The sequence below is a fragment of the Triticum aestivum genome, chromosome 3A (genome assembly GCF_018294505.1).
Source record: "Triticum aestivum cultivar Chinese Spring chromosome 3A, IWGSC CS RefSeq v2.1, whole genome shotgun sequence".
NCBI lineage: Eukaryota > Viridiplantae > Streptophyta > Magnoliopsida > Poales > Poaceae > Triticum > Triticum aestivum.
Genome location: NC_057800.1, coordinates 75,778,474 through 75,790,344, shown reverse-complemented (window position 1 = coordinate 75,790,344; position 11,871 = coordinate 75,778,474). Strand labels below are relative to the sequence as shown.

Here is an 11,871-nt window from a genome sequence, read left to right as displayed (position 1 = left end):
TTGGGCAGAGTGGGTGGATCCAGTTAAGCCTTGGGTTCATCCGGGAAACCCATGTGATGAAAATGATAAAGATATCTTCGCGGCGGCCACCAAGGTGTTCGTTGGGGATGGCCTTCGTGCCTCTTTCTGGGAATCTGCATGGCTAGATGGGATCAGGCCCAAAGACATTGCACCACATATTTTCGAAATATCAAAGAAAAGGGGCTGTTCGGTCCACAAGGCTTTGCAGGACAACTTTTGGGTCTCCAAGGTGAATACCGCTGAAATCACCAACGTCAGTCATCTTACTGAGTTCGTCAACCTTTGGGGAAAGATTTCACATGTTCATCTCCGTCCGGATGTGCTAGATTCTATTACCTGGAAGCTCACTAAGGATGGACTTTATTCGGCGGCGACGGCCTACAAAGCTCAGTTCCTTGGTTTGGTCGACACAGCAATGCCTTTGATGGTGTGGAAAAACTGGGCTCCCCCCAAATGCAAGTTCTTCGCCTGGCTCGTTATCAATAACAGGATTTGGACGGCGGATAGGCTACATCGCCGGGGATGGCCAAACTGCCACCTTTGCCCCCTATGTAAGCAAGTTCAAGAGTCGGCTGCACACCTCCTATTCCAATGCCGCTACACCGTCAGAGTTTGGGGGATGATTAAGACTTGGCTTGGCCTTGTTGATGTGCAGCCTGCAGATTGGGTGGCTGTAGTTTCCGTCAAGGATTGGTGGCAACTCAATGCCTGTAGCATCTCGCAATCTCGGAGGGCACTCATCTCTTTAATGATGCTTATCTCGTGGAAATCTGAAAGGAGAGAAATGCTCTTGTCTTCCGCAACACCGCGGTGCCGGTGGGGGTTATTGTTGCTAAAATCAAAGAGGAGGCTTCCATGTGGTGCCTGGCAGGGGCAAAAATTTTGAGTAATGTAATGCCGCGAGAGTAATGCTTTGTAAATCGGCCTTGGGCCAAAACTTCTATTTCTTCTTCTTAATCAATGAAAATGGCAAATCTTTTGCCTTATTTCAAAAAAAAAACTTCTTTCCGCACGCCCAGACGACGCTTCGTCGCTGCAAGGTATTCCTTCCCCGTTCCAGAGGCCGAGCTCGAACCTCCAGCTTTGCTGCTCCGCAACATCCGATCCCATCTGGGACGAAACCAATACCCTAGACGCCCTCGCACAAGGCCATCGAAACCATAACGCCAAGGCCGGGGAGCCCGAATGAACGTCATCGGCGGCGAAGGGGACAAGGGACAAAGGACTCAACGCCGGCGACGCCGGCGGAGTAGATAAACCCTAGTCGCCTCGCCTTGCTTACTGTGCATGAGCTGTTGTTCCCGTGGTTCGGCCGGCCCATGTCGCTCGTCATGTGGGAGCTTGCACGCTTGTGAAATAAAAAAGAAAATGTACGATTTGGAGCAAGCCCTGGCTTGGATCGCCTCGTAAACGGGCCTGGTGGGTCACCGCTCGTGAGCAGTAGCAGCCGTGAGTTTGGAGCTTGCACGCTGTTAGTTTTCCGGAAAAAAATGTTTGTGGTCATATTTTCAAAACATAGAATTTCTTAGAATAAATAATCCCCACCAAAACAATGTTGTGATGACATCTCCAATGCAAAACCCTATAGTACTCCCTCCGTCCGAAAATACTTGTCATCAAAATGAATAAAAATGGATGTATCTAGAACTAAAATAAGTCTAGATACACCGCCTTTTATTCATTTTAATGACAAGTATTTCCGGACGGAGGGAGTACAAAAGTAAAAGATCAGGACCGTTAATACAACCTGTAAGACTTGACCAGGAAGGCTCCTTCCATGGGCAGTGTTGTTTTGGCTCTGGGGAGCATATGCTTCCGGATGAATAGTAAACTTAAACAAATAGTAAATAAATTTTAAGAATTCTATTTTTTTATGTAGATGTTCATGATAGTGTAAAAATGTGCTTGACAATTTTCATGCGAAACGGTGTAACATTTGGAGGTAACATTCGAATGTTTGAAAAAAAATTCACAGGTCAATACGTTTAAGCTTTCGCCCTAAAAATTTAGGGATAGCATTTGGACGTGACAATAAACACATGTATTCTTAAAAAGTAACAATTACAAAATACATTTTTGGCGAGTAGGAGCATTTGCTCCCTAGAGCCAAATTGGATTTACGCATTCCATGGTTCTTCAAAGTTCATGAATTGGGCTTTTGTTTCCTGGGAGCTCCTATTCCACGCTTTATGAGCGAATAACCCCTATAGTGCGCTGTGGACCAGCAGCCCATCTAGCGTTCAGTGATTTTTTACTTCAGTTGGTTTTTCATCCACCTTTTTTTTTTGTTTTGGTTGACATTTTCTTAGGAAATTTTTAATATTAAAAGATACATGAACCAAATTTTTTTGTGGATTTAAATAATACAAAACACAATTACAAATTTGTCACATAAATTTTAAACAGCATAAAAACTAATTTAAATGCTCATGAATTTAAATAATGTCATGGATTCAAAAAATTGAAAAACTTCAAAAATTCATAAAAGTACACAATATTCGGAATCATTTTTAAAATATTTATTTAAAAAATTATACATAATGTAAAAATGAAAACAAAGAAAATGAGAAAACAAAAAAGAAAAAGAACAAACATTAGCCGATATGCGAAATCAAACACGCACCCAAACCCTAACCAAACAAATCCAAACTAGGGGGGAAAAGGTGATGGGGAGCCGCGGCGTACAAGCGCCGTCGTCGATCGGTGCCTGCGGAGTAAAAACGTATTACTAGAATGACCTGGGGCGAGGACAATCCGATCGAAGGAAGAAAAGAGAAGAGGCCGGGATGGAGAGCGGTAGCGCGCGGGCCGTCCCGCCGTCGAAGTCCTCCGAGAGGAGAGTAACCTTCGGCGACGAAGATTCAACCGAAGAGAAGAGAAGAAAGATCGAGAGCGGCAGCGCGCGAGCCGTCGCGTCGGCGGGGGCTCCGCGGAGCAGAGTGCCCTCGGGTGAGGACGGGCGCCCGCTCGACAGCGTGATGCGCGCCAGCCTCATTCGCCACTTGAAGCATGGCGACGGCTCTATCTTCAGAAGCAACGGTTATTGGACCAAAGTTTATCGTCTCCAAGATACCAGCGAGAGTACGTACGTAATTTTTTTCATCTTATGATTGCTGAATGGCTCCAATGTAGGAGGTTGGCTCCCGGTTTCCTTGAACTTTCTGTATGTACTAGGAGACCACTAAGGTTTCACTTCATGATTTAGTTTACACCTTACAACCAGCAACAACTCAAATATTTGTTTCAGTAAAAACCAAAGACACACCCTCTGCATTTTGCAAGATTTTGGCAAAATCCTAAAAGCACCTCTTTTATCCTGTGGCCAAAATCATAAGATGTGTATAAAAAGTTAAATGTTTATATATATGTTTGATCAGGTTTATAGAAAATTATATCCACAGCTATGATATACAGTATCAAATAACTGAATGTGAAAATATATGGTAAATCTAGTGATACTATTTTAGTGTTACAGTTCTTGATATTTTACTCTCTATAAACTTGGTCACTTGGTCAATCACAGATAAGTTTGACTTCTCTGAAAATTAACGAACGGATGGTATTTAAAGTAGAGGTGCTATATGATCTAAAAAGATGGCTAAGAGCATCTACAAGCACTGTTTCTGTTGATTAGAAAACCCACAGCCACCTATCGATCGAAGTAGGGATGCTATATGATTTCAAGAAATGGCGCTACTGAGCATTTGTAATCACTTGTTCTGTTTATTATAGACCATTTAAACGCATGGATCCTCATGATTGCATTGTATTTCTTTTTTTATTTAGCTTGCCTATTATTAAATCAAGATTGTCTTTTTGGATGAGTAGGAGGATCTAACCCCATTTTAATCAATCTCGACCCACTGTTTTCAAATTTTGTATTGCTTGTCCTAAAGAGGCCACGTGATTCACAGTTTCTAGATTAAAAAGACTGTGCAGCTTTATTTAAGAAAGCTCTTGCATTTATATATTCTGCACAAATGTTTGAACTTTCTCATTCTCATGAAAGACAAATAATGCTCCAAATATTTAGTTTCCTCTGATTTTCTCTAGTCATCAATTTATTTTGTGACCGGACCACAGAAATATATATGCACAGTTAGTGCAAACTGTGATTGATATGTTTTTAACCTAAACTTCAGGATATCGATAATATTGCGTTGATAATTTGTAAGCTTAATATTATCATAATTCTGTTTTGGTTCCACTTTCTAGCCTTGCTTGCATCAATCTATGTATCCTGCCACTCGTTCTCTTCATCTCCTTTTAATTGAAATTTTGGGGTTAACAATTTTTATAATCTACTGCATGTACAATTCCCATTGCTTCTCAATCAGCTTGTCTGGAGCCAATGATGATGACCGAGCCATTAGCCTCCTGCATGCCTGACAGGATGGTTTGTGAAAGGCAACATTTTCGCACCATGCTGCAGATATTCTCCCTGAAGCTAGCTTACACTTCTTCACATGTTACTGGCCCGGTCCAGTTGTACGGATACGTGGCTGTCAGGGATCTTTTGAACCCTATGCGTAACTACATCTTCAACCGCACAAGGGATGATCCTTTCGTCGTGGAGCATGACGGCCTTATCCGAATGTCCGGCCCTAAGAGGGGCATCAGAATGGGGGCTCCCGTGCTGATTGAGTTCGACATGAAGGTCAAGAGAGGAGTCGGAGAAGCAGAAGATGATTTACAGCTCGTCGATTGCGTTGCCTGCCTCAACGACATAACCTCGAGACATGCTACGAAGAACAGAAGACGGATCGATGGCGATTGCGGGGCGGTGGACATAGCCTATGCGCTTCTGAGGGGCGCCGCGGAGGCCACCGTGCAGGTTGGGATATCAGAGCTGGCACAGGACAGTGGCTTGATAAGGCTGAACGCAGCATTGTTTTACACCAAGGAGTTGAGCGCGCAGATCCAGCTGTTTGACGGAGTTGTCGCCGCCGAGGCGACTGAGCTTTGCAGGACTGTGCTTGCCGTGGCGAAGGGAGGTCAGTTGCTTGTATCGTTGATGCTCGATCAGACTGGTGGCTCGGGTGATTGCGCTTTCAGTCGTAGCTGCACCTTCCCTGTTCAAAAGCATGGAAACCATGTCTCCGTTTTCAAGCTTGGGCTGGCGGCTGTCGAGGTGAAGGTAACCTGGTCGACTCTGGACATCCCCGGAAGCCTTTTGGGTCCAAATTGCTTCCAGTGGGAGTTCATGGCAGCTGAGGACGTTGAGTATGAAGGTGACTGAATAGCACTTTCTCTTGATGGGGTGTCCTCACTCCTAACTACTTAAGTATTATAGTATGTTTGTTATCTGGATGTCTATGTCATTTCTGAATGCCTATGTGTATGTGAAATAGCCGCGCTTTGTGGTTTGCTGGTACCTCTGCTCAAGTTTGTTTGTGTTTGATTTTCTAATGCTCAAGTATTGTCATTATACTGGGGACATGTTCAGACTTGGTAGTAGCAAATATAATTCCCCTGTAAGTGCATCCATAAGACACATGACATCTGGATTATTATTTTTGTATGCGTTTCGACACTCTGTCCTGATGCAATTCTTGCCTTAATGTTGGCTTGCCACTAGCTGGGGCAGCCTGATTTACCGTTGTGTGAGTTCTTGTGGGCATCACTGGACACTTTGACAGCCCTTCTCTTGCTGGTGCCTGGTGGGCAGAAACAACAAAAATCTGAGTAAATTGTACCGAACGACAACAATTGTGTCACTATTTTACAGAACCATGACTTGTGTGGATGCCAATTTGCACAAAACAGCAACTTTTGTGCTGAAGTCAAGTCACTAACTGCACGGTTAATAGCGGAACTGACGAGGCTGAACCAAATATCAGTGCCAATCCATCTAGAACCTGGCATGTGGGCCAGCTTTGTCAAATTAGCTGCCTGGTTAATGAATTTGCCACAAAAGTTGTAATAATTTTATTGAAGCTGACAGTACAAAATTTGTGGTAATGTGAAACTGGTGACTCAATTCTTACGGTTATGTGCAATTCACTCTTTCTTGGGAACACCCGCGCCCGTTTCAAATCGGCGCAAGGAAAACGTTCTTGCTTTTCGGCATGAGTGGACGACATGGCACAAGTTGGTGACTGAGTCGGCAGTCACCATTTCAGCCACTCGTAGCTGCACGCCTCTGTTCCATGTACTCAGCCGTGCCCTCGATTGCGTTTGCATGAGCACCTTCTATACTTCGTTCGATTTGGCACAAATTCTTGCCTTCTTGCTTCATTACTGAGAAATGAGTCCCTGACCCGGGTTGCACTGCGGCATGTTCCCCTTCATCTTCTGGAGTGACCTGTGGCATCCATATCAAACATAATGGAGCATAAGTGGCTTCCTTTGAGAATAAAGATTAATTATTGGTATATCAGTAAGCAAGAGACGCGGCTAACGGATAGCAGCAGAGGACACAATTGCACATGAGACAGGCGTTCCAGACATTTAACGTTCTGCAAATAGGCTATCAAGAAGACGATATCAAGTCAAACACAATGATTGGCATTCGCTTAATACTTCAGCTCGAACTTTTGCAAGACTAAAATTGAGCAAATAGATGTTTCTTCGAAACAATGCGACAAACCAAAGGAATACTGCTGCCGATCTGGTGCTTCAGTTTTCTCCATCTCAGCTTATTTTTTAGTGAAAATCGGCATGAGAACTGACATTTTAGTGCTAAAAAATAGGAAGAGAGGGTAAAGCCCTCCCTCCTGAGGATCGAGTTTACAAAGACACAAACAAAGACGAATGCAGAAAAGGAACAGAAAAACTGCAAAATCTCCATCCTTTGGTAATTAAAAGCTAATATACCAACAACCCAGTTTCAAAAAAAGAAGGCCAAGGAATTTAACAGTCTACAAAAACATATATACCAACAACCTACATAAATCATTCTATTAGCTTTATGTTTCAAGCAGATCTGTCAAATTTCAAAAGAAAACAGAGGAATATAAAAAAATATTAGTACACCCACATAGATATGTAAATTTGTAGACTGAAAGAAGTCATATGTCTAATTATAAAGTTTGCGTACAAAAATCTCCAAAGTAGTGAAGGTGTATCCGTAAAGGTAGCAATAGTGTGAGTTTACTGACAGGCATATAGGATATTTTCATTGACATGTGTACCTCTACCTTTATTAATGAAAAAATAAATAAGATGGTGATACATTAGCTTAGAAGCTGTTACGGTACAAAAGTACAAGCGCAGGAGCTTACGCAACATTATAGAGTATCAGGACCATTAATACAATCTGTAAGACTTGACCAGGAAGGCCCATTCCATGACTCTTCAAACTGCATGGATTGGGCTGTTGTTTCCCTGACTAAGGTCAGTTCTAGTCATTGGTGGGCTCACATGAAAAGCTGATTGTCTTGTATTTGTCGGCCCGGTAAGCTGAAGGGAAAGAGCGGAAGGCTCCATTGAGCCAGAGGTACCCCCACCAATGCTGAGCTTGGACATACTGACAACCTCATCCGCCTTAATTGCCTCCTTTAAATTCACAGGAGTGGGCTTTAGGACTTCATGGCTTGCATTTGCTGCTTCCACATTAGAAACGTTCGCAGGCCAAAGTGTTAGTGGAACAGGGAGCAATGAAGGGTAGAACGCTGGAACTGTCGAGACAGATGCGGCCTTGAACGATACACCATTGTTCATCTCCAAATCTGGTGCTTCCAATGAAGGCCCTCCGTATTCAGATTCCTCGTGCTGCCTTAGTTGCAAAGTTGGCAGATCTTTATCACACTCTGCTTCCTTCTGTCGCCCAAGATGAAACAGCGACAGTTTATTTGAACTACTTGTTTCATCTTGAGTGCTGCAGAGCGTAAACTCTTCCGCGCCATCGGGGGACTCATCCATTGGCTTCAGGTTGAAGAGGAAAGCACAAGTATCAGCAGGTAGTTTAACATATGTGGAGAAGGCAGACAATCTCTGTTATTATGTACAACAAAAAGTTGCATACCATTTCCGGGACCATGTCAAACAAGCTTGACCTCCTCTTCCGTCTTGAGAAGTTTGTCTGTCTAATGAAGTACTTCTGGGCGTGGCTGGCCACCTGAGTTGGGGTCCTTGAGACAACAAAACTACGAGATATCCCACGCCAGTCTCCTTTGCCAAGCTTCTGCAGACCCAGTAGAAACAACCTATGCTCTTCTTCAGTCCAAGGTGTACCTGAAGCACAAATAGGTCTATGATTGGAAGCTGCACTCACAATAATAACATAGCGAAGCAGACTTGCCCATGTACATTTCAAAAAGGAAAAATCATCATTGCTATCTGAACCTGATGTAAACCACGAGCTTTTGGCTTTGTTACCTTAAAAAAAAGGTCAGTTCAGAAAACCATTGTGTCTGGCCTCAGCTTTCTACGCAGTCGGTCACAAAGTTCATGCACATTCCACACCACCACAAGGTCCAAAATGTGAAACAGACCGAAAGAACCATTCTAGCTTTTCTGAATGACTAAAGCAGAAAAGAAATTGTTGCCTACTTAATCTGTACTCCCTCCGTAAACAAATATAAGAGCATTTACATCACTACTTTAGTGATCTAAACGGTCTTATATTTCTTTACAGAGGGAGTATCTCAGTCCCCCTAAGTCTCCCTGATTCAATATGAGTGATTCCAGTGGAAAGTTCTACAGTATATCAACTAAGATGTTGCCCCATGTAAAACAAGGGCACTCCATCATAAGTATTTTCCTAATGTTTGTAGCGGCATATTTCAATTAATTTTAGAACCATTAGCACAGAAGACTTAAGATCAAAATACAATATCACAAAAGGAAAAGGAAAGCTGACATCTAACACTCTAACAGACCTACCTTAGTCTATAAGCAACTAAAAGGGCACTTGGCTCCTACAGTCCCTTTGAAGCCAAGTGCCAACAATAAAGTACCCCAGGGCGGGAGTACAATCATGCAATAAAATAGCATATCATTGCAAACATCTAGGACTGGTCAAACCAGCTGGAAATTAATATGGCTAGATTCTTTTAGGATCAGGTGATTAAATAAAGGTCAAAGAGACATCAGGGCGGGACTTGTGGGGCTCTTTATTCGTGGCCAGTCACTGTCGCTCCGCAATGTGATCCACACAGGCCCGGTGTGTGATGCACATGTGCATCTAACTTAATCAGGTGAGAAAAGATATGGAGGTAGTACGTTTGTGTTGATTTGTGTCGGCTATTCTGGACGGTTCATAAATATCGCATGGTAACAATGGTATCAGCAGGCAAACAAACAAATTCTAAGCATGTGTTCAAATTATTGACACCCACTCAAAATAATTGCTTATAGGAAGCACGAAAAATAGAAAAGTTTTGGAACGCTTGTTGGTTTCTTCAATGGGACTGGGACTCGGCACGCTTTGATATTTAAAGGAGGTTTGCTTATCATTGGGATGGCATCTTGGTTGCATATGAATCTCCGGAGAAGCGAAAGTATACGAGGAACTAAAAAGAAGGGATGAACCCACAAAATTCTGTTTTCTCTCGTAGTACACGAGATGCTGTGCCTGAAGCAATATTGTACTACAGAATTTGAAGAAAGCTAACTCAATAATTAGAGATTAAAAACACTGAATGATGGGGGGAGACGACAAGAAAATCGTCTCTTTCCTCTCCTAGCTGCGGGTTTTATTTTTATTTTATTCATTCATACCGCTAAGGCTAAGCGCTGCATGAGGCGCCGCGGTAGGTAGATGCACCTGAAGGCGATGAGTTAACCAGAAGCAAACAGATGCGGAGACGGTACGGGGCGCTAATGGCGGAAACAAAGACGCCATTTTCCTCGGTCGCTCACGGAGGTAATTCGCCGGGGAGAAGAGAGGGAATGTTCTACCGCCCAGCCAATCATTTCACTCATCGAACGGGAGGATGATAGGCAAGATACGAGCAAAGAAGGCATTGAGGGAAGATCTTATTCTTAGTGGTACCTTTCTTGCGCTCGGCCCGGCCATTGGTCGAGCAGGAGGCGTGCATGGGGTCGTCGGAGACGTACCCGGGCGCGCCCTCGCCGCCTCCCCTGGCGGCGTCGCCCCCCGGCCCCACGGCCGGCGACGAGCCCCCGGACCCGCCGCCGCCGAGCGACGACGCGATGCAGCTCATGCTCGCGCTCTTCTTCATCGCGGCCACCGGCGGCGACGTGAGGTGCACGCCGAACAGCCTCACGCCGCCTCCGCCGCCGCCAGCGCCGGAGCGGGCGGGGCAGGTACGCGCGTTGTGGCCGTTGTTGCTGCAGTGCGAGCACCGCCTCGTCATCCCCACCGCCGGCGAGGCGTCACGGCCCCGGCACCGCGCGTGTTCGTGCGTGCGTGCGTGCGTGCGTACGAGGAGCGCTGGGAGCCAAAGGAAGCGTAGCGCCAGATGTGTCGCCGTGCGCGTTCAGTTCGTTCCCTCCTTCCCTCTCTCTCTCTATCTCTCTCTCTCTCCGGAGGGAGGGGAGGGGTGGTGATATTTTTGGGTATTTATTGAGAGGAGGGGTTGAGAGAGCCTTGCGACGAAATGACAAGAACGGCCATGACCTCCTTCTATTAACGGATGGATGGCGGTAAACTCCACTTGTGCATAACCACTCCGCCCTGCGGCTGTATCCGAGGAGCTTGCGTGTGCTTTTTTCCTCTTTATCATACTAACTGATAAAACGCAATCAGTGTTTATTTTAAGCTTACGCAGACTCCATTCGGTGCAACTCTGGCTGAGACGTCATATCGGCCCGATCAACATAATGACCAGTGGTTTAGCAATTTTGATAAAAAATGGTACAGAAGAGTCGCCACCCCGCCCTCCCAATCACCATAATTTCGAAACGCGCTCCAAATACAGCCGGCAAGCCCCTATATTTGAAGGTTGTGAGGCGTTGATTTGGAGCAGGGCTTTATTGTCAACCGCTCGTGCAGAAGGGAATTCGTCCCTTTTCATCCTCCTACATGGCCAACCTTCCGTCATTGCTAATGCCGCGGATGGCTAGACGTCAATTTGACCTGGAAGTGAGCTAATGAATGACGGCCGCCGCATCCCAACTGCCCACGCAATTGTCGCCATGTTTTCAACCACTTTTCCCTGCCGCCTGTAGGCTGCAGCTATAAAAAGGTCGTCGCCATGAATGATCTAGCTCGTAGCCTCGTCGCCCACGGCTTCCTCTACGGCCGGACGGGTAGATCACATAGGAGGAGAAGTGGATCCTAGTCGAGAAGGAACCGCATGAGGCGGCCGCCCCTCCTCGCCGAGAAAGAGGAGTGTCACGCGCGCTGGAAGCCGCGCATGAGGATCCCACGCTCCTCGATGAGTGGGCGAATTGGGATGTCAAAACACATGTCATTGTTGGAAGCCACACGTGACGATTCTCACTTTGCTCATCTCGTCGATAGCCTCCATATTACTATATGGAGCGTGCTTCGTAGCATTATGAAGGCTGCTAATATGGTGACTCTATTAAAGTTGCTCTCAGGTTGCATATGTCATTTGGTATCAAGGTGGAATGGTGGATTACAATAACCTGGTTTCAAAAAGCTTCTGTATATTTTTTTATTTCAAAAAAAAAGCTTTTGTATATTTTTTTAAGAGAAGAGAGATGAAAACACATGTTGCATTGTGCTTATCAAGTAAAGTAAAAAAACAGACGAGGTTTGATGAGATGTTTAGAATCCACTTTGAAGGAACGGAATGGTTCATGTACGAAATTTAAAAGCCAATCCTATATGGGAAGTGCTAGTCGTTGGTAATGCATAGATCGTCCGATCAGCCCCCTTACGCACCATATGATAGCGATGATGGTAGCCACGAGACCAGCTCCATGCATTGTCCTCTTTTACTCACACGCCTTGAGAACCTCTGCTCCATCTTCATG

The 11,871-nt window shown here is 44.9% G+C and overlaps 2 protein-coding genes across 2 annotated transcripts; one reads left to right on the top strand and one right to left on the bottom strand.

The window, feature by feature from the left end:
* The first annotated feature begins 2,651 nt into the window (after positions 1–2,651).
* Positions 2,652–5,550, top strand: LOC123060392 (uncharacterized). Its single transcript, XM_044483090.1, has 2 exons — positions 2,652–3,102; positions 4,359–5,550. The coding sequence occupies exons 1-2, from the start codon at positions 2,808–2,810 to the stop codon at positions 5,258–5,260; spliced, it is 1,197 nt and encodes a 398-aa protein (XP_044339025.1). The 5' UTR covers positions 2,652–2,807; the 3' UTR covers positions 5,261–5,550.
* A 1,585-nt stretch (positions 5,551–7,135) lies between these two features.
* On the bottom strand, positions 7,136–10,462 carry LOC123060390 (transcription factor MYBS3). The gene is made up of 3 exons (XM_044483089.1): positions 9,959–10,462; positions 7,988–8,196; positions 7,136–7,887 (listed from the first exon to the last, which is right to left on the bottom strand). Exons 1-3 carry the CDS (start codon positions 10,281–10,283, stop codon positions 7,318–7,320), a joined length of 1,104 nt encoding a protein of 367 aa, XP_044339024.1. The 5' UTR covers positions 10,284–10,462; the 3' UTR covers positions 7,136–7,317.
* Positions 10,463–11,871: the final 1,409 nt, after the last annotated feature.

Coding starts and splice junctions, on each gene's coding strand:
- LOC123060392 (XM_044483090.1), top strand. CDS start 2,808: ATGGAGAGCGGTAGCGCGCGGGCCGTCCCGCCGTCGAAGTCCTCCGAG. Junction 3,103..4,358: donor TCTCCAAGATACCAGCGAGA/GTACGTACGTAA, acceptor CTTCTCAATCAG/CTTGTCTGGAGCCAATGATG.
- LOC123060390 (XM_044483089.1), bottom strand. CDS start 10,283: ATGACGAGGCGGTGCTCGCACTGCAGCAACAACGGCCACAACGCGCGT. Junction 8,197..9,958: donor CCGGGCCGAGCGCAAGAAAG/GTACCACTAAGA, acceptor TTTGTGCTTCAG/GTACACCTTGGACTGAAGAA. Junction 7,888..7,987: donor TTGACATGGTCCCGGAAATG/GTATGCAACTTT, acceptor TTCAACCTGAAG/CCAATGGATGAGTCCCCCGA.